The 27,789-nt window shown below is 39.4% G+C and overlaps 2 protein-coding genes across 5 annotated transcripts in view; both read left to right on the forward strand.

Annotated features, from left to right (window-relative positions):
• rab22a (RAB22A, member RAS oncogene family) overlaps positions 1 to 13,566 on the forward strand; it is a 20,618-nt gene extending 7,052 nt beyond the window's left edge. For 2 of the 3 annotated variants that reach the window (XM_034677836.1, XM_034677674.1), the window contains exons 4-7: positions 4,885 to 4,956; positions 6,486 to 6,592; positions 7,165 to 7,258; positions 9,861 to 13,566. In XM_034677836.1, the coding sequence (XP_034533727.1) occupies positions 4,885 to 4,956; positions 6,486 to 6,592; positions 7,165 to 7,258; positions 9,861 to 10,067 (480 nt within the window). In that variant the 3' untranslated portion in view covers positions 10,068 to 13,566. Of the gene's footprint in view, positions 1 to 4,884; positions 4,957 to 6,485; positions 6,593 to 7,164; positions 7,275 to 9,860 lie in introns of all 3 variants that reach the window. The other variant, XM_034677756.1, reaches the window with a different exon arrangement.
• Positions 13,567 to 15,615: 2,049 nt separating this feature from the next.
• Positions 15,616 to 27,789, forward strand: part of LOC117812981 (vesicle-associated membrane protein-associated protein B/C-like) — a 34,250-nt gene continuing 22,076 nt past the window's right edge. Inside the window, exons 1-2 of one of the 2 annotated variants that reach the window (XM_034683998.1) lie at positions 15,616 to 15,919; positions 27,484 to 27,636. In XM_034683998.1, the coding sequence (XP_034539889.1) occupies positions 15,862 to 15,919; positions 27,484 to 27,636 (211 nt within the window). In that variant the 5' untranslated portion in view covers positions 15,616 to 15,861. The remainder of the gene's footprint in view (positions 15,920 to 27,483; positions 27,637 to 27,789) is intronic. The other variant, XM_034684006.1, reaches the window with a different exon arrangement.

The raw sequence follows: 27,789 nt of genomic DNA on the forward strand, positions 1-27,789 counted from the left end.
GTGGCTTTAAAGGGAAGTGAGAAAGTTACACATACCACTCCCCGAATCAGCCTCAGGGAGAGTGAGCATGCAGTTATTCAGGACTTCTGATAGGGGGCAACATTTACCTTCGTAGGGGGAGAGTTATGAGTCCCTCTTTTTTTCTGTACTTTAAAACATGTATGTGGTGCGTTCAGGATTTACAATATTTGAATCAGTGAGTGGCACATTTAGTTTAATCAAAACATGATTTTGTCATGATTTGTATCACCTTTAATCTCTGTCCTCCATCTCACTCCTTCTTCCTCATTGCATTCATAGATACAAGAAAATGAGTGTCATCGCATTTCTGCTAGTTTTAAGTAGCAAACATGATTGAATCTATTGACTATTTTATTTTATTTAACCCCCTTTTCACTGGAAATATTCCTCTGAAGTTACAAAAACACATTTACATGGACGTCCTGGTCAGACAACAGTTAGAGTTGCACACTTAAAGTAAAAAAACAGACAATTACAAACTGATTTATTGCAAATGAGTTGGGCTTCTGTTGCTTAGTCCCTTTTCAGTTGACTTTCTGATGGACTGATTTGTGATATACATTATTATTGTTTTATCGTATTTATTCATTGTATTTATTATTTCTTTATTATATATAACATTTTTCTATTATTCTAATTATTCTAATTTATAATTATTTGTATTGCAATTATTCATTTAATTTATTATTTATCGTTTTTTATTGTATCTAAACTGTGGACGTTTATTTTTTTTTAATGAAATATTTGCCCATGAGATCCGCCTCTGGGTAATGACTCCATTGTTGTTTTGTGTTTTGTTGGCTGAGTCTAATAAAAAAGTTCAAAAAACAAAACACAATAGACATTAAAAGGCAGAAGTTACTTAAAAAAATGGTTCGGTAGCGATCAGCAACAAGATATGTGATTTTATTATCACATACCTTCAGCCAATCAGATCCATGTACAGTTATTTATGCACCCTTTGTGTCTACAGCAGCATTTTTCTTTAAGTGCCCCTCTTAAACACCCCTAGAAAGTGTGAAACTGAAACCCTTTACAGATGACATAATAAAGAGCATACATCTTGCTGTCTGAGTAAAAATGTAGTATTAAAGTCCATCTCAAGAACATCAACCCCAGACCTTTGTAGCATAGGGAACTACTTTCTCTCATGACACACTCTCCCTGCGTACGCTGTTCCCTTTTTCTATGCATGCCCTTCTCCTTCTTCTCCTGCACAATCCCCTGCTGCTGTGATGCCTTATCCCAGCTGCTGTCCTCTCCAGAGAGGTGAGATAAGATGCTGTTTGCCTTTTATCCTCTTTCCCCTGGGGGGGCCTCGGCTTCTTCGAGACCCTTGAGGGGGGGACATCAATGCGGCCCTCGTTTAAGATAAGACCTGAGGATGAAACCCAAGCCGTCTCAGCCCAGTGGCGTGTGCTGCCTGCTACTGTGTCTTATCTGCAAGTTGCTTCAGCTCCACGTCAGGCTTTTCTCTCTTTCTATTGTGTTTTGTCCTGTGGACTATTTCTTTTCATTTCTCCTCTTGGCAAGAATCAGTTCTGTCTTTCCTTTTTGTTCTTCTCCACCTTTTCATTCCCACAAATCCACCCTTTTTTCACTCCTGTGTGGCCCCATAGCCGCCCGTGAGGTTCACAAGCGCACGGGAAAAAAGAGTAAAATTCCTCTCATTTGGTTTTGCGCTGTGGTATCTTGAAGTCTTTCAGAGCTTGTTTCTCCAACTTTTGCTGAGTTTTGGCCGATCAGAAGCTGTTGATTTGATACCGAGGGAAACTCAAAGCCAGCAAATGCACATGGAAGGGGAGACGGGGGCAAATAGTGTTCTTTTCCCTTTCTACAATCCATATCTCAAGACCAGATGAGGCCTCACGAGTACATATAAGCCTAGCTGTCAACAGTCCATCTAATCCTTCCTCTCCGACTGTACTCTACATAAAAACAAGCTATAAGAACCACGTGTTCTCCAGGAATAGGAGGGCTTCTTTCATTAAGCACCCAGCTTGTGGTTTTAGTAATTAGTCAGCACTCACAGGGCATCACTGAGGCTGTTTTCTGGGCTGCTGTGTGGTCAGACGTCTGGTCTTGCTGTGATTACCCTTTGGGTTTAAGCAGAGATAGACCACACAGGACTGTTGGTGGTGCAAACCCAGCAATGAAACAGACAGCACTCTCCACACTGCCTCTGCCAAAGCTGGATTCCCGTTGGCGGACTTGGGGCCAGTAACAACTATAATTATGTGGAATGTGTGCTTTCCTGAGGTAACGCTGTCACTCCAAGATGGATAGTTTATTCCATCATTCTGTAAAGGAAAATAGAATTGGCGGGAAAGCCCTGGGTCATTTCAAGTGAAGGTCTTTTTCAGTCACGGGTTGTTTCTCTTAGAATAAATATCATTAGTTAATAAATGACACATGGTTTTATTAGTGTGTTAAATTGCCACAGGAGAGCTTATACAATGCAAGCAAGCAGAAGAGGAGGGTTGGAGTTTAAGAGGGAAAATACCCTGATCCTCAACAGTCATTTTTTGAAGTATATTGTCTGCTTGTTTTACTTGATCTTTTTTTTTTAGACCTGAAATCTTATAGAGGCCATTACTGTTCAAGATACATTGAAATCAAGGGCTTGTAAAATTCAAGGTTCGGCCACATGCTTAAATACAGTAGATGAGCAGTGAATGCAAAGGCAAACCCTCAGAGAGAGCTGTAAAAAGATACATACAGTAAAGAAGTGGTGTCAAATGACAAAATAAGACAATATAAGGAAAAAAGTTGTCAAAATTTGTTACAGCTGCAGGATGGCGGTGAGGCCAGCCATGAACATTTATTGAATCTGAACAGGAGCTGAAGTGATGTTTATTGGTGCATCCAAATGCTACTGATGACTGATTTGCCTACATTTTCTTAATAGTACATACAAATAATCGCCCTCTTATTGAGACAAAGCAGACCTCTGCAGCCTGTTGCACCAGCTGTGCGTAAGTTGTGTCCTAAGTTAGGGTGTAAAGTCCTCACTTAACCACACGTTGAAACTAGCTAGTTTGTAACTTCAGTTGTGCCATTGTTTGGTTGCACCACAGAGACATAAGGTTCATCTTAACTAGTAGACCGTAACATCCAAACTAACCAGAACATTGTCGCAGATATGTCGTTTACACTTCCAGCAGCCTATCAGAGGAAAGCACCAATTTTGATGCAGTTATTTTTCGTGCCTAATCTTTTCGGAACTGACCAACAGCTGAAACAAACTAAAGTAAGGTGATAACTATAGCCTAAAGCCTTAACCTACAGTGTGTGTATAATGACAGTGACATCGAGTGGTATAATTATCAACTACAACATATGTTACTTGGAAGTGCAAGTCTTGGTCATCATATTTTTCCAAAGGTAATCTCTCGCGGATATCGTGTTGCCGATATAATCTAGCTGGGAGAACCCTCTGTATCTCCTCATCCTCCAAATCATCCCACCTTTCAAAACAATGCGCCATGGCAGCCGATATACTCTACGGAGGACTTTACACCTACTAGGAGTTAAGTGTAATAATTAAGTTGTAATTTAGGCTGACGTTGGCACTATCTCAGTTGGTGCAACGCACAAAACATTAGTAGAGTGCAAACTCCATCCTAAATGAGAAATTGCATTCAAACTAGGCTACGTTTGATCTTACACCCAGTTGGGGCAACAGGCTGCCGCTGGCAAATTTGGAAGTGCCAAAAATTTTGGTTCCTCCTGTGTCCACTTGAGGCTGGCCCCAAAAGTGAGTTAATCCCCATTAGGCTCCATGTTAAAATACCCAATTTGTACAGCAGAATTAAACATGTTTACAGCCTGTACTCTTTTTTATCATAACATTGTATGGAAGGTGATTTTTTTATTATAATTCATCTATTTAGATTATAGTAAGGCTAAAAGTCATGCTTTTATTGGGCGTAATTAGTGTTGTGGTTAAATTGACTTACAGATGGGCAAGAAACTTTAATGTTAGTAAGTTTTATTCTTTGAGCAGATGAAAACGTCTATCAAATTTTGTTGCAATCTCTTTAGCTGTTAAGATATTTCAGTCTGGATTAAAGTAACACAGACCGATAGACATCGTCATCAATATAGTAATGTAGCTGACATAGCAGTGCAGACTAGGTCCTGAAGCTGTGCTTCAGTCAACTTTGGAAAGAATTTTACCCCCAAAATACCAAAACCTGGCAGAAAGAGGAACACCTCACGTCCCGGGCAGCTACATTTAGAATCTCACATGTTGTTTTGGTTATGCCGCTTTGTGATCCACTGGGTTTAGATCAAATGGTCTTCCATAAATATCAAAACGCTAACAGCTTTTGACACATTCTGCTCATCTTTCTGTTGATAGCTAACACATGTATGAGGTCTGAGTGGAAAGACTCGCCATCCTCATATTTTAAAAGAAAACCACTTGAACGAAATGCTTCTAGGTTGTCTTTTCTTTCTAAACTTATACTCCGTTTTGAGTTTGCTACAGTCAGCACTATGCAGTCAGTCTAATAAGAGTCAGTCATGTAATCACCGTGGGTGGTGACTATGCAATCGATTAGCTACTTCCATTTAAGCCTCAACACTGCTTCATCGTCTGAGCAGTGTGAAAATGCATGATAGCAAATTACACTCTAATCAACTGTCAACACTTTGTTAAACCAGAAGAAAATCAAGGTGTACAGTCTTCAGAGTTGGATTGGGATTTATCTCTAAACAAGATGTATTTTTTTTCCACTCTCTTATCACTATGTTCAGTTTTACAAAGTTAAATCTAATGTATTAACACCATGGATTGGGTCAGCATGAGCTTCATCCTCTTCTCACCCATCTTTGTTTACCCTCTCTGTCTTTCCACAGTTTCGTGCCCTGGCACCCATGTATTACAGAGGTTCAGCTGCAGCCATCATTGTTTACGACATCACAAAAGAGGTATTATTTACTTTTTAATCCTCATGCATCATAATCCACTCAGTGTTACTGTATAGTTTCATTGTTTTGTTTCATGTCTTCCTGTAATTTCGGATGAATGAGTGTTGAAGGAATTCCAGTTTGCACTTTGGAAAATACATTTGTTTGCTTTCTTACTGTTCCAATGTCTATTTGGTCAATATGAAGTTACAGACGGTTTACTTAGCTTAGCATAAAGACTGGAAATAGGCAGAAATAGCTTACATGGTTCTGTTTTCAAGTAAAATAACCCCTGTAAAGATAACTAGTCATCACTTTATATCCCGTTTGTCTAATCTGTTTAGAGTCTCAAGACATTTCACTTCTCTTTGTGTAATTCAAATTATTAGGAGGGATCTTCTAAACTGACTAAATAATTTCCCAGTAATTTAAACAGAACTTTAAATTCAGAATAACTGACTGACCAGTCCAAAGATCAGAAAACAGAATGAACTGTCAAAATTAAGTACATTTTGTCTACACAGAGTCTGCAGGTATTCAATGCTGAATTGATTGACAGAGTGGTTAAGTTTCGCTCCATTGAGTGGTGACATGCCGGTTTAACCACATACAGGCTGGTTAACCAGAAACAACTTCAACTCCATTGTCTAGATAGAAGTGGCAAACCACGCCACACTGCGAGGTTCCATTTGTCATCTGTGCTTGTTTACATCCTGCTAGATGAGCATAGCTTCAGGGCAGTAGAGATCAACCAGAAAAACAGCCCTGGCTAGTGGTGCTACAGCTTAAGCAAAACATAGCACTGGTTTCCAGGCCTAAAGTAATAAAATATGAAGAAATCCTTCGACCAACTAGTAACTCTGGTGCAGACTAGCGAGGGGCAATACGTTCAATTGTTTAATTGGCAAAATGTACATCTCTTTATTTTAAGTAATCAGTTTTTATATGGATCGTTTATTTATTTAATTACTTCAGATCAGTGCTAAGCTATCTATTTCTCTCCCTTTTGACTCTTTATGTTATGGTGAGCTGACCAGCTGCCAGCTGTAGCTTTGTATTTCTTACAAAGACAAGAATTACGTCAGCCTAATGATATAAGTCTCTATGAGAAAGCAAACACAAGTAGATTGAAGCCCGCCTCTTAACGTCACAATCGCTCGACAGCAGCAATATGGCTGCCGCCATCAATTGGCCTCAAAACAGCGCTTCAGAAACAGATGGGTGACGTCACGGATACTATGTCCATATTTTATACAGTCTATGGTCAAGATGAAGTGCAGTTTAACGAATGTAACTGAACACAGGATCACATTATCTGCAGGTTAACAGTGCTGAATTGGTGTGGCTACCATTAGTAGAGCTAGCACCACCAGCCTTTAAGCCATCTTGCAGGTCAATATCCAAATGCCTGTGCTGGTTAAGTTTAGCTCCAATGAGTGGTTCCATGCCAGTTTAACCGCAGAGTGGCACAAACCTCTTTTGTGAGAAGCTGTGAGTTTGTCTGCTTAATGCTAAATTCACTGTAACATGTTCATCTGTACCATCATCAGGATTCCTTCCAAACACTGAAGAACTGGGTGAAGGAGCTGCGACAGCACGGCCCTCCTAATATTGTGGTCGCCATCGCTGGCAATAAATGTGACCTTTCAGACGCCAGGTGAGCCAGAGTTAAAGATGAAGCTGTTCAGATCATGCACAGTTCTTGGGTTCAGTATGAAGATCGTTTTTATTTATAGCCTTTGAATGATTGGAGGATTTCACGTCTGGTTTGGATGGAAAACATCTTCTGACCTTTTAAATTGGAATAATATTTAGTGTTTGGCTTAGACGTATCATTGCAGGGAGGATAATTGGCTCCCGTACTGTTTGGTTCTCTGTGTAAACAGCCTGTTGTGAAATATAAGGTAAACAGAGCCCAACCTCTCCTTGCTTTGATATTAGGCATGATTACTTTTGAGATTATGTAGATGTGTTGCAGAGCCCTTGTTATGTATAAAGGGCCAAATCTTTCATATCTGAGGAGTAGTTGAATATACTATTATCTTTCATAAATTGAAAAAGCTTCCAGACTTACGTACAAACACGCTCTTATTTATAAGACCATCCATGAAACCTCCCATGTAATAGCTTCAGAAGAACAGTTTGATTATTATCATATGGAGCATGAAATCAGAGAATCAGTTTACATATTGCTGCAGAGTTATTATGACATATCTCTGATGTTTACAGGGAAGTGCTAGAGAAGGATGCCAAGGACTATGCTGACTCCATCCATGCCATCTTTGTAGAAACCAGCGCCAAGAACGCCATTAACATCAACGAGGTGTTTATAGAGATAAGTGAGTGTGTTTTCTTCTGCCTGCTCATCCTGAAGTTCCTGTTGAGCTGTGACTAATCAAGTATTGTGCTGCGTTAAGAAAACCATCTCGCCTGCCTTGGTGTTTTAAAAGCAAGAGGAATATGATTTGACCAGAACTGAAATGTGTTTCATCGAGTTACCTTTTTTTATCCGGGTATGTTTCAGATATTTGATAACACAGAGGTGGATCAGAATAAGCTTCATAAGCTGCAGCCTCATTGTACCTGTGTTATACACATTTTTGTGAAAGTTACTTTATGTTGTGCAATCAAGGTTTACTTGTTGTGCAACACTTTCTTTTTGAGTGCAATATACAGTTTCTCCTTTCTTCTTGAGTGCATGATGTTTGATGTGAATGTTTGAGTGTGGTGCACTTTAAGTTGAAGCTTTTCCACTTTCGTTATATGACAATAAAGCTTTCTATTCTATTCTCTTCTGTTATGAACTCCTCAAAAAATGTTTGGAAACATAATTTCTGTCAATTATTTCTCCTCCAAAATACCAATAGGTGTTGTATCATGTATCGTTGGAAAGCCTGATTAGTCAGCTTTACAACGAGGTATAACTTGTAAGGATCGTGCTTCTGTGGAATGAGCAACATAGCCAAACGTGTGGGTAGCGCCCCAAAAAAGTGTGCCAAAATAACCTGCAATATTCTTCTGTTGGTATTCACTCTTGTTTTGAGTTGCTTGGTAGATTGAATGATTGCACTCTCCCACAATAATAAGGAAAAAACAACACATTTTGGTCTTTTTTTACCTTTTATTGATGTTACACAGTCAGGGACCTCTGTAGCGTGTAGAAGATCCATGTACAGCCACAACAGTCTCCTTATGCTGGTCACATTTTGCTGTGGGATGGCATCCCATCCTTCAACCAAGAATTGGTTAAGGTCAACCAGTGTGGTTATGTTGGCCACTTTAGCATGTACAGCACGCCCAAGCTGATCCCACAAGTCTCCAATGGGGTTGAGGTCAGGATTGCTGGCAGGCCATTCCATCCTCTCCAGTCCCAAATTCTGTGACGATCCTTGCTCTGTGGGGGAGAGCATTGTCATCCTGGAGGTGGGGGTAAGGTCCCGATCAGATGCCAGTCATACATCTGTGACTGGCACATACTTGGCATCTCAAAACAAGAGTAAATACCGACAGGAGAACATTGCAGGGGATTTTAGCAAATTTTTGGGGGCGGTCCACATGTTAAGCTGTGTAGCTCATTCCACAGAAGCACGATCCTTACAAGTAATACCTCGTTGTAAAGGTGACTAATCAGGTTTTCCAACGATATAAAATACAACACCTATCGTTATTATTAAAGGGGAAAATAATTGACTGAAATAACGATTCCAAACTTTTTTGAGGAGTGTATAAAATGTGATATTAGAAGAAAAACAGAACCAACATAATGATGACTTATTGACAACTTTGATTACCCATTGTGACCAAGCGGCAACCTCCGGCCACAAACTATGAAGCCCATGTCGAAGTGTTACAAACTGCAAAACATCAAGAATCCACTTGAGGCTGGCTGCAGAAACACCGGAAACCACATAGACATGAATGGGAAAAAGACGATCTTTGCAAAAAAAAACCGCTTGGCTCTACGAAGCTAATCTCTCTATCGGCACACACTGTACGGGGGTGAATTTTTTCTAACGTGACGGTTCAGAAGATATTGAGATTACGAGTTTTTGCCCAAATAAGGACATGACTGACGTGACTCCTGCACGGGAACACATAGCTGTTGGCTAGGAGCGCACACTACGTCGCACTATGCCTGCTTGAGTTCCGCATTTCCAATATGGCTGCCGCCGTCGATTGGCTTTAAAACACCTCTCAGGAACAGATGGATGACGTCACGGATACTACGTACATATTTTATACAGTCTATGGTACTTGACTCAGCTCTCAATAGCAACTGATGAACTAAAGAAAAAGGAGACAAAGCTACTGTAACAGCTTCGTCCTAACTGCATAGTCCAAAGTAATTAAAGCATGTGTTGAGTGTGTACTGCTGTGTTGTTTCCCAACATATAAACTTGAATGACTTCCTGAAGTGTGAGCATTATATGATTTAAACATCTTCTCAAGACACAACTTGGAAACTTGAGTGTGCAGTATTCTCTCATGTTCTAACCAGCTTTGCATACTCCCAAATTTTTTCAACACAGGACGTGAACAAACTGTAGTAAATGTAAGATCCTGAGTGAACTGATGTCAATTTTTCTGTAGCTGTCTCACAACATTTGCTGAATATTTCAGGATTTATTTAAGGATTTATGTAGGCATGCTGATTTCTTTGAGTCCTTCTACTTTTTCATTTTTTCCAGTGTGAACTCAATAGATATTAAAGACCAGCTCTTATGAGAACTGGGGCACAGCTGCTGGATTTCTGCCAGTTATTTGTCATGAAGAGCCCGCTTTAAAACTTATTTTCAAATAAGCACAACAGGAAGTGAGAAAGTTTGTGTTGTACTGAAGACTTTCAAAAAGAAGAGGGAAGCTGAAGCTCTTTCTCACTCTGTGTGTCTGTGTCTGTGTCTGTGTCTGTGTCTGTCTCCTCCCAGGTAAGCGCATCCCGGTCGCAGAAGCAGCTGCAGGAACATCAGGAAAAGGTTTCAAACTGGGACGACAGGCCTCAGAGTCTCGCAGGACGTGCTGCTGATGATTCTGGTGACTGTCCCCACATGATCTATACCCTGATCCTTATTCCTCCTGTTACCCCATCGTACAGGCGCCACACACCGTCCAACCGCACACCTTGCCATCAGTGATACTGATGGTGCAGCATTTCAAGGCTGATTGCCTGCAAGCAAAAGCTTAAACAAAAAGAAAAACAGCAATCAGAAAATTTCTGTCAGGAAAGGTAACTCAAGGTTACTGAGGAAAACAAACATTAATACATTGATATGTAAGTCATAGAAACACATGTATGGAAATATATTTTACTGGCTTCTTCTTTGGACTTGGACCTCTGTTTGGTGTGTTATAGCTCTGTGCTGATCAGAGTTCTGGAGAGAGGTCAGACGTCATTTGTACTTGTAAATTTGTACAAATCTATATTTCAAACCAAAACATGGACTGAACATTGTTCAATTTCACCAAATTATTTTGATAAGACCTTAATTATTTCGTTTTGTCAACTTAGTGAAGGATCCATCTATACAGTTTATGTGTATAATCACTTATTTATCATAAGATTTTGATGCACAAGGAGAAGGCAGTCATCAATATCACTCTGTCATCTTAACTTTTTTGCATTTTTTAAAGGATATTTCAAGAGATGTTGCTAATTCACGGTCAAGTTAGGAAGATTGTTCACAAGAGATCGAAGTGTTAAACTTTGATCACATGGTTAAACTGCAGAAATGAAAGATCGGTGGGAGCCTGCTACCTTTACATTAAAGGAGTAGTTTGGAAAACGGGGAAGAATGTCTGTGAAGGTGACCTGAGAAAACTATGTCATCAATCTGGAGCCTGCAGTCCATTATCGTAGCTTAGCATAAAAACTGGAGAGCAATAGAAGCTAAATCTGTACACATGTAAGAAATCTGCTTACAAGCACTTCTAAAACTTGTTAATCCGCACATTAAACCTGTTAATATTACACCTTGAGTTCTGTGGGTATTAACCAAACACTTTGGCCATTTTTCAGGGATTACTATGCAGCACTATTTCCTGATTCTGAGCGCCAAGACTCCAGGAAGTTATCTGTCTCAGCCAAGGAATATTCTGACACATATCCCTGTGTAACATAGCATTTATTAGACTAAAATAAACACCTGTTTTATTCAAATTCAATTAGAAACTTTAATAACACCTCCAGAGGCAACTGGAGCAGCTTGCACTTAAAATAAATATGTAAACAAAAAGATAAAAAACAACATTTAATTATGTCCAATAGATAACATTTCTAGTCTGTATTCAAAGATAAGCTGATAAATTGATGACATTATGAATCTAACAGACATAATGGCATGTTATTTTTCTCTCATCCAGCTCTAACAGAAAACAAATACTCGTATTTATCAGAAAAAGTCTGTTCCTTTGGTTATCAACCGTGTTGTCCTTCTCCCCGTGGCCATTTTACGATATTCTGACTGTCAGTTGCACCTGAGAATGACAACAACTTATCATGCCACCTCACCTGTGTGATAAAAGCAGATATCCACTCCCCAATCTTCCGATACCTGTGCTTCATTCAGAGAGCAAAGTGCTGACTCTGTTGCAGTTTCAAAGTTTATTATTGTATGATAACAGTTCCAGATGCTCTCATGTGCTCCACAGTTTCTGTTGTAATTACTGCAAAGGTATTAACTGAATCCTAAATATGAAGTTCCCCATATCACATGCTGCAAACTAACTTCTGTTTCACAATCATGCTTAAGCTCTCCGGTATTCACTGGTGAGCCCGTCTGTCTTCAATCTTTTGCTTAAGCGTTAAATATTTAACAGGCGAAGCTAACATTTGTGAGGCCTCGCCAAAATCTTTAATTGCCTCATAAACTTTTTTGTTTTTTTTCCTCTCCTGTAACACATTCAGCACTGGCTCTCGCATGCGGTGTTGTTTTACCACCTTGCCCGCAATGGAAACGGCAACATTTTGAAACTTGACACGGTTTCAAGGAAAATCAGATTTAAGAGCTTAAATCTCCCCTTTGCATAACGTTAAAGGTTTCAGTGTTAGACGTAGCTCTGTCAACATGCTGACCCCTTAATGAACCTCCTCTCTGTATGTGCTTTGTTACAGCCTCTGCTCTCTGATTTGCCTTCCTCCAAGCTTCTTTTGACTCATTCCTTTAAATTCCAGGCACTTATTGTAAGTCCAGCTTTCAGAGAAATGTGGTGCACTTTACAGCAGCGTTCACTGAGCTCTATCATCCTCTTAAAATCATGAAAGCTATTTCTACTCTGAAATCCTTGTGCTCTGCTAGAGTAGAGTCATTTCCCTCTAATATTGGCCTAATTAAACTTCACTTGAAGTTGAATCATGAGCTCTCCACGGACTTAATAATTTTGTGTAATTTTATGCTCGTCCGTACCTCATGAGAGTCACTTTTAGCCCAAAAACCTCTTTACAAAGTTGCCAAAAAACACAGATGTGGCTTCAAATCGTCTGCATTTCCACATTTACAAATTTTGGATTGTGTGCTCTTCTGTCTGTGTAAGCCACTTCATATGCCTTTAAGCATCCTAAGCAGACCTGTTTCTGTTCAGTTGTGCTGCCTTTTACTTCAAGGAGTTTCTTTAAGAGTGCAATAATTTTGCTTTGTAAAATGTGACCTAACTCAATAAATCAGTAACAGAGTGAGAGTTAGCTGTTGTGCTGAAATGTCACTGCCTTTCCTCAGTGAAATGCACGATAATGATGGGTTTATACTGACCTCAATTTCTGCTGATTTCATGGCAGTTGTATGAACAGTTGATCATGTGAGCAGTGTGATGTAGCAATTAAATGCCTTAGAAAACTTTCTAGGTCAAAACTTCATTGATGAACTGATTCGTGCTGCTGTCTCGCTCTACGTTATCATACTAACTCCAGCACCTATTTAACAGAGCTCCAGCAATTTTATTTAAAAGGGAATCACTCTGGTACTTTAACAGCTGCACTTTGTATTAATTGGCCTTTATAAGTAACTCACACTCTGTCTGCAGCCTGTTATTATCTCTGTGAAATCACTCCATGAAACATACTTAGGAAGGTGTCAGACTCCTTAATGTGCTCTGATGTTATTTAAGGTTTTGACTATTGCCTGGCTCTTATGCTATGAAGAACAGAGTGCCAAATGATGTCAAAGCCACTTTACTACACCACACTTAATCAACCTTTTTTTTAATGTTGAAGTGAAATTATGGTCAAAAGTTCTAATCACAAAAAACATTTTAAGTTTGATGATGTTTTTTTCCCCTTATTTGAAAACAGACTGGATAGAATTTGTTTGACAGTTTTGCATTGAAAACCATCATTAGTCTTGGGCTGGCCCTGGGAATGTGATTAACTGTATTATGTATATTTTTCAGTGTAAATATATACCATCAAATTGCACACAAATTAGTGATTATATTCTATTCCAAGCCCGTTGTGTGACCACAATAGACTTGTACACCATCTGCAGTAATTCCATCAGCATTGTAGTTACCATATTTAGCTTTTCTACTATGTTTCGTATTGATCGTAACAAAATGCCTGAAAACACTTGTTTGCAGTGTGTTTCCAAAATGTGTAAAAACGGAACTGTCAGTTGATTTACTAATAAAAGATTGACAAAAATATCTCTTGCTCTTCTTGTTGTGCATGTTAGAGAGATAATGAATGAGTGTTCTCTGTAATAAGTAATTCAATAGGCTTAAATAGCAACACAATAACAATCTGGATGTTGATAAGTAAACACTTAACATATGATTAACATTTCAAGTGATTAAAATAAAGGAGATAATAAAGAACAACAAGGTAAATCTGTGTAAGTGTCTCCGTCCCTTGTGTTACCCCTTAAAGAGATGTGTGTGTGTCAAATTGTCCCCTGAGGATACAGTGACAATGTTGTTGGTGATTGGTTGTGTTGTTCAGTTGGCAGCCAGCCACCCTGCTATAAATATGAATATGACACTGGAGATGTGTGTGTGTGACTGGCAGAAGACTTTTCACTGCACTTTTAAGAGTGCTGAGAGGGCAGAACACTTATTTAACAGTCTCCCAATGGTGTAAGAGCTAAACTCTGTTTACAGTGCAATGATCCAGTGCTGGAAATAAAATGATACAACATTATTGCTGCTTCTTTTAATACACAAGACACTCTGCTTTATAAAGAATGTTTGAAAAATATGGTTAATTGGTGATGCAGAAAATGAAGCTGTGCATTGTTATACATATCAAGTGCCCATACTCATTTGCAGTGTTGCTACTATAATTAGCTAGTACATCACAGTGTGAGAACAGCAGCAGCAGCAGCAGCTTGTGTAATTACGTGAAAAATAATGAAAACTAACTACAAAGACGAGAAGTTAATCAAACAGTTAAAACAATAAACACACTAGTATAGTATAATTTAGATTACATGATTCTGCCAGCAAGCTGCCCTCTATCCAGGGAGTGCAAGTGTTCCATGTTGTTGGTGTAACCTGTTAAGCAGGCCCACAAATTCTTGAGTACAAAGCTGTGGTTGTGCAAACCAGCTCATTGATTACCTTTATTGGAATGAAGCAATCACTGGTGTTATGACTCACTTTATAGTATAAGATATTCCAATGGGAAGGAGATGCACCTTCTACTATTTGAACTCTTTCTTTCCAAATGACCAAGTTTAAGTGTTGATGGGAAAGCTAAGAAGTAAGGGTGTTACCTGTGTATTTTTAATTTTACATTTCAAAAAATTTAATGGATCCAAAACCATTAACAGATTTTAATTAAGTTAATATTGAAAATATATGTCATCATCTAGACCTTAAAATGGCTTATAGTGCACCTCAAGAATAAGGTGTACTCAGCGGCAGAGCCAGGGGGTGGCCAGGGGTGGTCATGGCCACCTCTGAAAACTGATTGGCCGCCCCAGTGGCCACCCTGAAATTCTTATACACGATTGGCTATTTGCCATGTCAGAGGCATTACTTATATTGAAATCAGCTATTGTGTTGATGTGTTTCAACAAACTACAGTGACAGTAGTTTGTTTGCATTTGAACATTGTTTTTGTCGATGCTTTGACTTTGGACAATCCTCTTCATTTTGAGTCCTTAAAGAGTTCAGTTCAGCAGATTTAAATGTTGGTACTCTGTCGAGTCACATTTTTAATGTTAACATTAGAAATCTACAAAAATGTAACATTCTTAAAATTATTTTATAAAAAGAAGTTAAAGTAGATGTGATTATTGGAGGTAACCCTATTAGTTTTTGGGTAAGCCCCTAATGTTTTCCTCGCCTGGCCACCCCTTAACAGTCAGTGACCGAATTTGGCCACCCAGGTCAAAACTGTGTGGCTCGGCCACTGGGTGTACTATAAGCTAAGATTGACAGAAAAATAAAACATTGGCCAGTAGATGAAGTACTATTATTGAAAGGTCAGAGTTGCTACTATTAGTACTGTTATGACCAAAGCTACTACTTTGGAAATAGATTATTTTTTATACTCAAAGGGATAATAGCTGGTAAAGTAAGATTCAGAACTTTGCGCTTTGAATTGAAAACTTTCATCTTTGAGTATTTCCCTTTACTTGCTCCAGCTTTCCTAAAAACGAAGTGGAAGCACTTTCGTCCCTGTGTGCACCCTGGCATCACCCATCCTCACCCTCTGTGTCACCCTCCCCGCCGGGCAGCTCGCTCTGCTCGCTCTGCAGAGGCAGTGACGTCACCGGGCTGTCTCTCAGTCCCTTCCTGCTGCATCACAACAGGCGTTAGTAGCTCGAGTAGCACCAGTGACCGGGGGGGACAGGATATATCCACACTGCTGATTCATTGATACAACATCTCTTATTGGCGTTTCAACACACCACGGCATCTTAACACGGGGGTAACCGACAGGAACTGGTAGCAGCAGCAGCAGCAGCGCGATAACCCCGCTCCAGCTGTTGGGATATGGCCAGGCCGGAACAGGTTCTGCTCTTGGAGCCTCAACACGAACTGAAATTCAGAGGTAAGAGGGGAGGGCCCGGTTTGGGACGGGAGGGGGGGGTGAGCTGTGTCTGCCAGCTGGGTGAGGAGGGGGCAGGTCAGTGATACCGCGGAGACGCTGCAGTAGACTTTTAAGAAAATGAATGTAGTTTAATAAAGAAGCTCTAAAAGGACGGCAGGTCAACTGACAGCTAGCTAGCATGTTAGCTAGCTGGATTAGCTCCCCTGAGCTAAGCTAGCCGGGCCCTGTGACAGATTACTGCTGCAGCCTCAGTCTCTGTAACGAGTGCAAGATACGTTAAGAATATCCTCTGGGAAACAGGAGTCATTATTAACATTTGACAACGTAATTACCTCGTAATTCTAAACCGTGAAGAGTAACATCCGTAGCAGGTCTAGCTAGCTAACATGAGCTCGCTTTCTGATTGGCTGTCTCGCTCTGTTGGCCAGCCAGCTGTCACTTAATAACCTGACAGCTCACAAGACAAATAACCAGCCAACCTCTTCTGTTTCATGTTATATATACAGCTCAACAACATGCCTAATACTCTTATAGCCTTTAATATCGCTAATAGACAGAAAAATGAAGTTCTGCATTAAGCTGCAAGATGCCACGTTGCTTTAGGCCTGAATATTGTTACATAAACACATATGGTGCTATTGTATCCGATTTGCAACAGATTACAGAGATCCTGCCAGAGTTTGAGATATTGCACCTTGAACTCTGGAGCAAGAAGCTTAAGTCGTTTCAAACATTTTTGCGATTGTTCAAACGATGGTCAGCCTCTCAGCACAGTACACACATTCAAACTTTTACCCTAATCAGTTGTGAAGTTTGGAAATACAGTGCCTTGTACAAGTGTTCACCTCCTTAAATCACACATGCAAAAAAAAATGGATATGTAATGGACCATCACTAAATAGTTCAGAAGTACAGGAGAGATATTACATGAATTTCAAAGTTGTTAACAACCAAATACATGACAATGATTGGTTTAATGTAGAACGGCTGTCTGACAAATTAAGGCTGACCTGTGCATCCAACAAGTGCATGTTTTTTGGACTGCTCCTTTATGTTTATCAAACTCTGAAAAAACTAAATAAGTGTATTTGAACAAGTGTTCACCTCCTTAGTCACACATGCAGAAAAAATGGATTTGTAATTGACCATCACTAAATAGTTTAGAAGTAAAGGAGAGATATTACATGAAATTCAAAGTTGTTTACAACCAAATACATGACAATTTTTGGTTTAATCAAGCGGCAACCTCCAGTCTCAAACTATGAAGCCCATGCAGAAGTGTTATAAACTGCAATTCATCGAGAATCTGCTTGAGGCTGGCTGCAGAAACATACAGAAACCACATAAACACAAATTAAAAAAAGACGATATTTGCAGCATTAATAAATATGTTTACTGCCTGGTTAAAAAAAACGCTAATTTCTATATCGGCACACACTGTACCAGGGGTGAATTTTTTTCGTACGCGACGGTTCAGAAGATATTAAGACTACAAGTTTTTGCCAAATAAGGACATGACTGACTTGACTCCCGGACGGGAACACAGGCTGTTGGCTAGAAGGCTCAAACCCCGCCTCTTTACGTCAAACTATGCCTGGTTGAGTTCCGCATTTCCAATATGTCTGCCGCCGCCGATCAGCTTCAAAACAGCACTCAGGAACAGATGGGTGACGTCACGGATACTACGTCCATTATTTCAAACAGTAAAATTACTAAATAAGTATGTTTGAACTTGTTGGGTTGTAACATTGCTATCAAGGAGACTCTAAGTGAGGCTACCACTTATGAGAGGCACTGTCCCAGCTGTAACTCTCATAAATACTGAATGGACAGTGGGTTTGGCTCATGATGCTTTTTGCATCACTAACATCACACTTAAGAAAACAAAGCAGCTCTGCAAGCTGGTCAACATTTCCCCCAAAGCAGCATACCTGTAGTTTTGATGTAGTGGAACAGACTGCAGATATTCACACGCTTAATAATGCTTTATCTGCAGGTCAAGTTCAAGCTACAATAGATTTTATGGTGTTTTATAGATGTGTTGAAACATTAAGGTGTGGTAATATGAGCCACCTATGTGCTGAAGATAGTGCTGAAGTGTTTGACTGGTGCCAGGCTAACAGTAAGGAGAAAGAAGTAGGGAGATTTTAGGAATATGTTGGTGTGTTTTGTATGACAGTAAGATAGAGTTTATCTTCTTGATTACAGTGTTGCAATAAAAATACACTCACTGGCCTTTTTATTAGGTACACCTGTTGAACTGCTCGTTAACGCAGATATCTAATCAACTCAATGCATTTAGGCATGAAGACACTGGCTGTTTTCGAAACCGCCTGCTACATACTACCTACGAATGTAGTATGCAGTACGTACAGCATACTTAATACTGTGTTTGAAGGTAGTATGTAGTATGACTGTTCTGTTCAATCTGTTCTACAGTATGCTGGGTCAAGCTTCACTGAATTTCCGGTTTCCGAATGTGGAATCAACGGCCAAGCTGATAGCGAAGCTGCTTCTTTAGCATCCACTTATGATTTGAAAAGTTAAGAAGTGGTTTATATGGAGTATAATAATTTTCAGAGCTCCTAAAAACTGAGTGCCCCCCTTCAAAAACGAAGTAAAAAGAAGAAGCGAGATGTTAGTGCTGTGCATTATGGGAAACAGTACGTGAGGGAGACTGGTCTGCTGCATGCTGAGAAATTTTCCCAAATCAGTACGACATCCAGGGAGTTTTGGCATACTGCAGATTTCTCTCTTGTTCACATACTACATTGTAAATACTGAATTTTGGCCAAACCAGTACGTACTACTAGTATAGCAGGCAGTCTCGAAAAAAAACCATGGTCAAGACGACCTGCTTGGTGACGACTAGCAAGGTGTAACCAATAAAGTGCCAAGTGAGTGTATATTGAGGCATAACCCCTGTGCCATGATACCTATCATATCATTAGAGTCTTGCTGATATAAAACTCCAATAAGCAGTAATGTACATGAATGTTCCCTGATATGTAGAATAATGCATCATATCCAGACCACACTGCAGCACATATAGTAGGCTGTTGTACCTCAAAAAGAAACAATGATGTTACAATTATTACTTTGTATTCGTATATTTTTTTGTTGTCAGTTGAACCTGAGGAGTAGATCTTTTTCATCAGTGAGAGTGGAATAACACTGGCGTTATTGTACTCTTTTATTGATAGCAATTGTTATGACATGTCTCCCAAAGATAACATTAGTTCTTCATCTGTCCCTGCTCAGTTTGGGGCTCTGTTGCTTTCTGAAAAAGCACACCTTAAATTTAAAAAGCGGCATGCATAGTTGGAATATTGGGCTTATTATTTTTTGAATATTTTATTTGTAACTTTTTTGTTTTCTAAACATATATTACACACACAATAGACACAAGAAGACACCATGAAAAATGATAAAGGCGGGTGTTGCATATCTAAAAGACCCACAGGTAGTCCTCAGTTGCTAACAATAGAAACAACCAAAAAAAAGGAAGGCTGCCCCTGCTTCCAAAAGATTCCTCAGTTTAACAAACATTAGTTACTTAAAAAATAAATAAAGAACACACAAAAACATAAATAGTAATAGTACAGACACTAAATTAGTAGTAAAGAAAAAATATATTGGGTGGGACACAACACAATCACTGATTAAAATACAGAAAAAATTGGTCCGTTTTCATCTTTGAAGTTAACATTATTATCATAGCAGCAAAGTAATTATATGAATTATGTCTTTCACAGCCAATTTGTTCCATCTTAATAATTAGAGAGCATTTCATTTAGCCATCTCTTTTTGTGATCTCTTGGGGTTATTTTTAATAAATGGGTTTGTACAAAGTGGTTGTTTTTTTGTGGATTATGGGGAAATAACTCAAAATGAATAGCAGATATGTTACTAGAAGTAAAGGAGCATGTCATGTAGTGTAAATTGGGGCTCATTTAATGAATTTTAAAGCATTTACTAGAGTAAGATAGCACAGAGAAACAACACAAATATGTCCAGGTATACGTTTCCTGTTATCTATATAGACACATGCCTGACAATGAGAAACAAGTATTCTACACACATCATGTGTTTAATAATATGTTGCCACACAGCAGTAAACCACACAGAAGAATTACAAGTATGTGCTCTCTCAGTATGTCACTCAGTACTACAAATCACATGCTTATACTCAGGCTCTGTGTCATGTGTAGTGTAGCATGGAGTGTGACATTTCAGTAGATAGATATTGTTCTGTAGCAGCAACCTGTTAGCCCAAGGCTGAGAACATTTGTGGGCCAAATAGTATGCTTCAATGACACGGCTGGGCTTTTCCATTTAGTAATTATTTTAATCTTCGTCAAGGGTGCTGTTAACAAATCTTCACAAAGACTAACTTTTTTCAACACTTTTCATCCCGTTTATAAAATCTAACCTTGAAAGACGACGGCTTCAAACATCAGTCCCTTCGTAATAGTTTTTAACTGCTGCAGTTTTTAATTTGTGGTTTTTTGTGAGCTGGATGCTCTCCCAAGAAACTCTCAGGAAGTAGTAGATCAGGTGTACAGTAGTCGGTGGCGTGAGTCCCTTTCATTAAAGTTCTTTAGAAGTGGAGCCAAGCCTGTGAGGGTCTGAGTTTCCTCTCTGTCTTTGCTCAAAGGAGAAGGAAAGTGTCAGTTGCTCTGCATGTTTGCTGGGCTGAAACTTTATCTAGAATCTTGTGTATGTGCTAATTCTGAAACAGCAGCATGTTTTCATGCTCAGTGAGGGGGCCTCTTTCAAGTGCAAAGGCTTTACTCACCATAATAGCAACAGTAGTGACCCAGTTGGTTATTCTGTTTGAAATAAGTGCTTGATCAGGAAGCTAGGTTTATGTTTTTCGTAGATTAAATACAAGCTCAATATTGGGTGATGAATGGCTGAAGGTCATCAGATACTATAGGTTCAGTGTGAACAGGTAGAAGTCATGAGTTTGATAATCTGGGAAGTTATATCATTGTTTGAAATACATCACAAGACCGTCTTAATCTCAAGACAACCAATATAGATGTCTGCCTAATGCTGACACATAACGCTGTTATGCATAGATCTTCATATGCAGCTGCAAAGTGATAAAAAATGGCATTCAGATGCATTTGGAGGATTGGTTTGTTGGAGGAAAGTAGGGCTGAACGATTAATCGAATTCAAACCGACATCGCAATGTAATAGAATGCAATTATCAAATCGCAAAGGCTGCGATAAAAAAAAAAAAAAAGTTTCATGTACACAGACGCAGCCTTACGTGACATGCATGCAGTAGGTGGCCGTAATGCGCCTTTCAGCTGATTTGCCAACGGCAAAAAAACTCAGAAGAACGAGACACGTGTGAGCGGGGGATAAAGAAAACAACTTAAGCCACGCTAAGTTTTGATTTGTTGTTTTGTTAAAAATGGCCTCAGCAGAAGAACCGATCATATTGGGACGTACAAAGTAATCAACACGCTGAATATCAACATGCGGAGCAGGCTTATAAATAATCTCCGCAGACGCAGAATCAGTGAAGACCCAGACAACATGTGGATTTACTGCAACAGGACAACTGAACAGAATCATATTTAAGACTCACAGTGTCCAGTTTTCTGTCTACTGGTTCTTATTGAGAAAAATAAGCATGTTTACGTGGTCAGGTGTCAGTCAGGAGCGCAACCGGGTCAGAATCAGTCCGGCAGCGGAGAAAAAAAATACCTGTCACTCAGCCTCAGCCCCCAACTGAGCGTCTCCGCTGTGAGCAACACCTTCAGTCGGCTAGTTCACATCCAAACATGCTTTAAACTGAAAACACTTGTTTTGCAGAATTTTGTTAATAAGTTGTGGTGAACGCTTACAAGACTGCAAGTCAAAGGATTCAGTAAGTTTACAACTGTAATTGAAGTAGATAAATAAACCGTCTTTCATATTAATTCATGCTTCATTTGCCTTTATCTTAACAGAAGTCTAGCCTATGAGAAAGAACAGTTTGTGTATAATAAATCTGATATTGTTTATTATAATACAGATTGATTTATTACTTGTGTTTGTTGAAAAATACATGAAGAGGACCTTGAAAAAATAATCATATACTATATCGCAATCGCAATATTAAGGAAAATAATCGCAATTAGATTATTTTCCAAAATCGTTCAGCCCTAGAGGAAAGTATACTTCTGTGACTGCACTTTGGAAAACATCCAAATAAAAATATGTTTCTTGATTTCTTCACTGGAGTCTGACCTCCATAATGCGGAAATTGTGCCCAGTATTCTATAAACAATACAGTACACATGAAACTGCAAAGATGAATCGATTGTTCGTTGCCTATTAGATAACCTGCTTCTACTTTGGTTGTTTGTGAAGTTGGCTGTACAGGAGGTAGCAAGGTTACTAGTAAGGAAGTATGGTTGTCAAAGTATCCTTTTCTTGAATACTTTTTAATACCACATGCTCTAAAATAATACAATATCTGTTATTTTTCTGTTCGAGAGGATCGAAAAGCATCAAAACCTCTGAAAAGTAACAGATCCACAAGCTGCCACGAGGGAATGAAAAACAGAGAGAGAAAGCAAGCATCGGTAGTCAATCAGCATAGAGATAAAGTACAAAGAGGGAGCTCTGGTAAAATAAAAGCAGCAAAACTTGAACATTTTTCAGATTATTTCAATGTGGTTATGCTCTTGAATTTATCAACACGTCCATTTCTCTGCAGAAATGCGCAGGAAGGTACCATATTTTGATTCTGATCCTCCCTCCATCACAGCCACTACTCCGCTAACCCTCCTCATTCAGATGTCGGTAAATACTGATGTTCTGTGAAGTCCTTTTAACATCTCATTAAGACACACATGTTATGTTTGTGTCTGTTGCAGACAGACTGCGAGCACAGGAGCACGACAGTGATGTCACCTATTGCCCCTTTCCGTTTTCTAACAGTCCTGACCTGCTGTCTGTTTACAGGGAGCTTCCCAACACTGCTCAAGGACTGACGCAGATGAAATGACGAAAGACGTAAAAAAGATTAGCACTCACCTTCTCTGGATTATAAATGAAAATTCAGAGTAAATATTTCATTTGGGTTACACATTACTTTGAGAAATAATCTTACTTATATTGCCTTTAATTACTATTACCAGTATATTAAATGTTGGTCTGTGCTGAGCATAGACTGTATAAATAATGGACGTAGTATCTGTGATGTCACCCATCTGTTTCTGAAGAGCTGTTTTGAAGCCAATCGTCGGCTGCAGCCATATTGGAAAAGCTGAAGTCAACCGAACTGCTGTTGAGCTAGTGTGAGGTAAAGAGGCGGGCTTTGAGCCTCCTCGCCAACAGCTACAGTGTTCCCCCTGTCAGTCAAGTCAGCTGTGCCTCTCATAATGGACACTCGTAATCTTAAAACCTTTGAAACTGTAGTGTTATGAAAAAAAAAAACCGTACTGTGTGTAGGGATGGGTACCAAATTCGGTGCTTTTATAGGTACCGACCGAATTCCGTCGGTACTACCGAGTACCGACTCACGTAAAATCAAACGGTACCATGTTTCGGTACCTGAATGCATCCCTGTGACTGTGAGGGAGTGGAGGAGTAGGTGATTTTACATACTTTCGCCCTGTAATAAAGTCAGAGACTGACCGGGTGGACGTCTCTGCTCTCTACTCTCTGCATCATAGACTGTAAATAAAAATCTGCATCTGCATCTGCATCTGCATCTGCATCTGTGCAGGAGCGCGCCAAACGGAGCCTGCAGCTGATGGGCGCGCACACACACTGCGACGCAGAACTTCATGAGGATTAAGATTATTTTCTACAGTCTATGGTTGAGACTGACCCTCTTGCTCCGACCACCTAACCCCGATTATAACCGTTCCTGTGTACGTGAATGCCCAACAAGTAAGTTGTGTGTTCTGTTTTCATAAAGAGACGGAGAACTGACTTTTTCCCGTCCGCAGGCATTCACGTGTGTTCATTGATAAACTCCCGAAAGAGCAATTAGACGCCACAGCTAGTATATCTAATCACCTATATAATCCTGTTTCTGTTCATTTCATGTTAAATTGAATAAATATGTTAAATTAAACAAATTTGCGATTTTGTTTTTAAATTAATATTTATTACTACATAAAAACACAAAAGTACAGAAAATTGGTACGGTTGAGTACAGGTACCGATTCCCAGGTACAGGGTATAGGTACCGTATCGGTTCAAATGTGAAAGGTACCCATCCCTAATTGTGTGTGCCGATCCAGAAATTAGCTATTTGGACTACACTTGTTTTTTGAACCAGGCTTTAAACTAGGGATGCACTGAAAATTCAGCCACAAATTCAGTCTCTGATGGATGCAGAGAACCCACTCAGAGACAGAGAAGCACACAACGCAGGAGAAGGAGAACAGGGCGGCCTAGGGTCAGGGGCGTGTCCAGATTTTTTTGACCAGGGAGGCCAAACTGAGTCTCTCACATAGACAGAGGGGGCCAGTGTAACAAAAACATGACAAAGTGGCATACATCTTCTAAGCTTAATTCTTTAAGGTTACAAAAGATGTTTTTTCAAAGTCAAATTTGAGGATAAAGAGCCTAGAAAATGCCTGTGCAACACAAACAGAAAATTCATGGCTTACTGCGCTATAAAATCTCAAATTGTAATGAAGTTGCCCCAGGTCTGATTGGTGTGAAATGTGTGGCGTTGGCTCCGTACAGCCTAGCTTAGTGACGCCATCACACCTTCATCTGTCATTGCCCCTCAGCTGACTATAAATGAGCTCAACCCCCACCGAGAACTACTGGGAAAAAACAGAAGTGACTAACATTGCCAGTTAGCTATCTGGACACATTTCACATTGTAAATTCTGGAGTTCTGTCAATGAATCAGATGTTGTCAGAAATAATGAGAATAAATTAATGACATGTTCTACACTGTGGTTTTGTAAGGGATCCCTTAAGTAGATCAGAGGATAAGATTTGTTGGAATTAAAAAGGGGAGAGTGCAGCTCCTGTGTAATATGCAGATAATATCAAACATGACTCATTAGACTCTGGATTTACTCAGACTTAATCCATTTGCCAGATTAGATTTGCACGTTTCTTGCTAAAGAGCTGTTATATCCAGCAGACTTTACATTTCTGTTTATGTCATTACGACTAACATGAAAAGAAAAGCTTTCTGAGCAGAGGAAATACAGTCACTTCATTCGTCATTTTAAGATGAATCAAAGGTGCTCTTTGCTCCTTTGGCTGGAGCTGAATGTGAGAGTAATAACGGTACTTATTAATCTGTCTGGTGCCTCTGGATGTTTGATTTTCTGCCCAAGTCTTATTTTATTTTCAGCACTTTTAATAGGACTGGTGTTGAGATTCAAAAACAGCCAAACCAGTGACGTCTCTGTAAACGGATTTAGAGCAAGAAATGTATTTGAATTGATTGGTTTGTCCGGTCGTATCCAGTCTACAAACTGCAAGCCTGCAGTGTATGGAGTGAATGGTTAAAATGTATTACTGCATATTATTCTACTGTATTGATTCTATTACGAGTATAATGACTTTCCTTTTAAAAAACATCAACGATCTAATTCTGCAGTCTGCATGGATAACTCATTTAACCTTCCCTCACCTTTAAGATGTAGCCGGCTTTACCGCTGCTGCTTTTTTACAAAGGTTTTCTGCATTATTGACAAATCTGTGCAGCCCAATGCAGCAGGACTTGAGAGCCACTGGAGATGTGGCCTGAATCAACAACAACAGCTGTTATTAATCGCAGCCAAACTGCATCATCTACTCTGATGATAGTCGCACTGAAGGAGAGGTCCAGGATTTAAAAAGATTTCAAAAGATAGTGTAGTGCTTAAAGGTGAAATGATGCTAGAACTGTTTTACTGAAACAAGACAGACTAGTATTTGATATCCTTCAAAACAGTCCCTTTAGTTTGAAATAAAGTGCTTGATGTACAATGTGTTAACTTACCACCACGTTTAAAAAAGCTGTATCCACAGGTAGAGCTGGGCGATATTGAAAAAGATGTTATCATGATAAAATGTTTCATATAAGTCGATATCAATAATTAGCACAATGAATATGAAATCATTTTTTTATTTCAATTTAGGCAGATTTTTAGTCCTGAGTGAACTTTGAATAAACCAGATGGTTTCTTAGCTTGTATCTGGATTTAGTTCTCTGATAAGCTTTGTCATTTTTGACAGTGTCAAAAGGAAGCAGGTCTTTTGTGTAAGATAGGATTTTTTTAAAGTTTTAGTTTGTAGTGCAGTGAATGCACCACGTTTATTCAGCGTTCAGTTGTACTACCGTCACGGTGGAACTTAAATGTGTATAAAATGCACAGCAGAAGTTGTCCATGTGCTCTTCCCTTACCCACTTCTTGAAAGTATATTTAATGGAGTGTATTTAGTTAATAGTTAACGCTGAGTCAGCACAGTGTCAGACTAACGGCTCTGCTTTGAGCTGGTAGGTTATGAGTTTTCTGCTGTGTCACTGTCGCTCGTTTCAGCTGTGTTTACATACCGCTCCAAACGTCTTTAAGCCCCCCCTACCTCTCACCCTGTGACATGATTGGCTGTTGAATGCCATCTTCTTCTTTTTCTGTTACTGTTGGGTGACAACTAGTGTAGCCCCCACTTAAATTTTTATCGCACATTTGTTATATTTATATTGAGAAAAATTATATCAGGATAATTATAGTTATTGAATTATCGCCCAGCCGTATCCACAGATAACTGGTTAGTCATATTATTTATGTTTGAATGGTTGAAAAACAATTTATTTTCGCACCTCTTCTGAAACAACGTCAGTGTAAAGTTAGTTTGTCTCAGTTTTCCTCCATATAATTCGACTTATCATTCTGTGTGTAAGGGAGGTTTCATGTGTTCATTTTGTACTCTCTTCAGCAGCAGAGGATAGCTTTACACAGTGATTTATTGTGATTACTTTATAAAGAGACATTTGTTTGCTTTGATAATGTCACATTTTCCGATGCTTCAGCTCAAACACTCAACATACTTCTTGGAGTCTGTATGCCAGTTACAATTTAATTCTCCGTCACTCAGTGCATACGTGTCATTTTCTCTGACCATGAAGCATCGGAACCAACTTGACTGAGGAATAGTGTCTTGGAATTGATGTGCGTGGTTACTGAAAACATTAATCCAAGAATGTCTGTGGCTAAAATCAAATTAAACAGGATCTGTGTTCTGATTGGATTTGTGTGATGCTATCTGTCCCAATTCAGCTTTGATCCATAGTTCCGTACATGTTTTAGTGTCCTTGAAATTAATTTCATGTGTGTTCAGTCCAATATATGATTAAACATCCTCACCTTAGCTAGACAGCATCAGAAATACAAATCATTGGCCACACTCTGCAAACCAACCAAGTTTACTCAGAGACTCTATGATCCCATCTTTGTTAATTTGACATAGAGTATGGTCTAGACCGGCTTTGTTTATAAAAGCGTCTTAAGATAATGCTTGTTGTCATTTGGCGTTATACAAATAAAGATTGATTGATTGATGATTTCTAAACTTCCACCTCTCCCTTCTTTGCAGGTCCTTTCTCAGACGTGGTCACCACAAATCTTAAGCTCTCCAACCCTACAGACAGGAATGTGTGTTTCAAGGTTAAGACGACAGCACCGCGCCGGTATTGCGTGCGGCCAAACAGTGGAATCATCGATGCAGGAACCTCAATCAACGTCTCAGGTGAGGATAGAGGGAGTGGGACTGAACAGGGGCTGTGAAATATCCACAGTAGTTTACACTCACTCACTTACCACCTTTGAAATAAAGTCTCTGAACACTTGAATATTTTTTTATGGTACCTGGTGTTTTGGTCCTTTGGTGTTACTACAGGTT

This window comes from Notolabrus celidotus, chromosome 1, assembly GCF_009762535.1.
Source record: "Notolabrus celidotus isolate fNotCel1 chromosome 1, fNotCel1.pri, whole genome shotgun sequence".
NCBI classification, from domain to species: domain Eukaryota; kingdom Metazoa; phylum Chordata; class Actinopteri; order Labriformes; family Labridae; genus Notolabrus; species Notolabrus celidotus.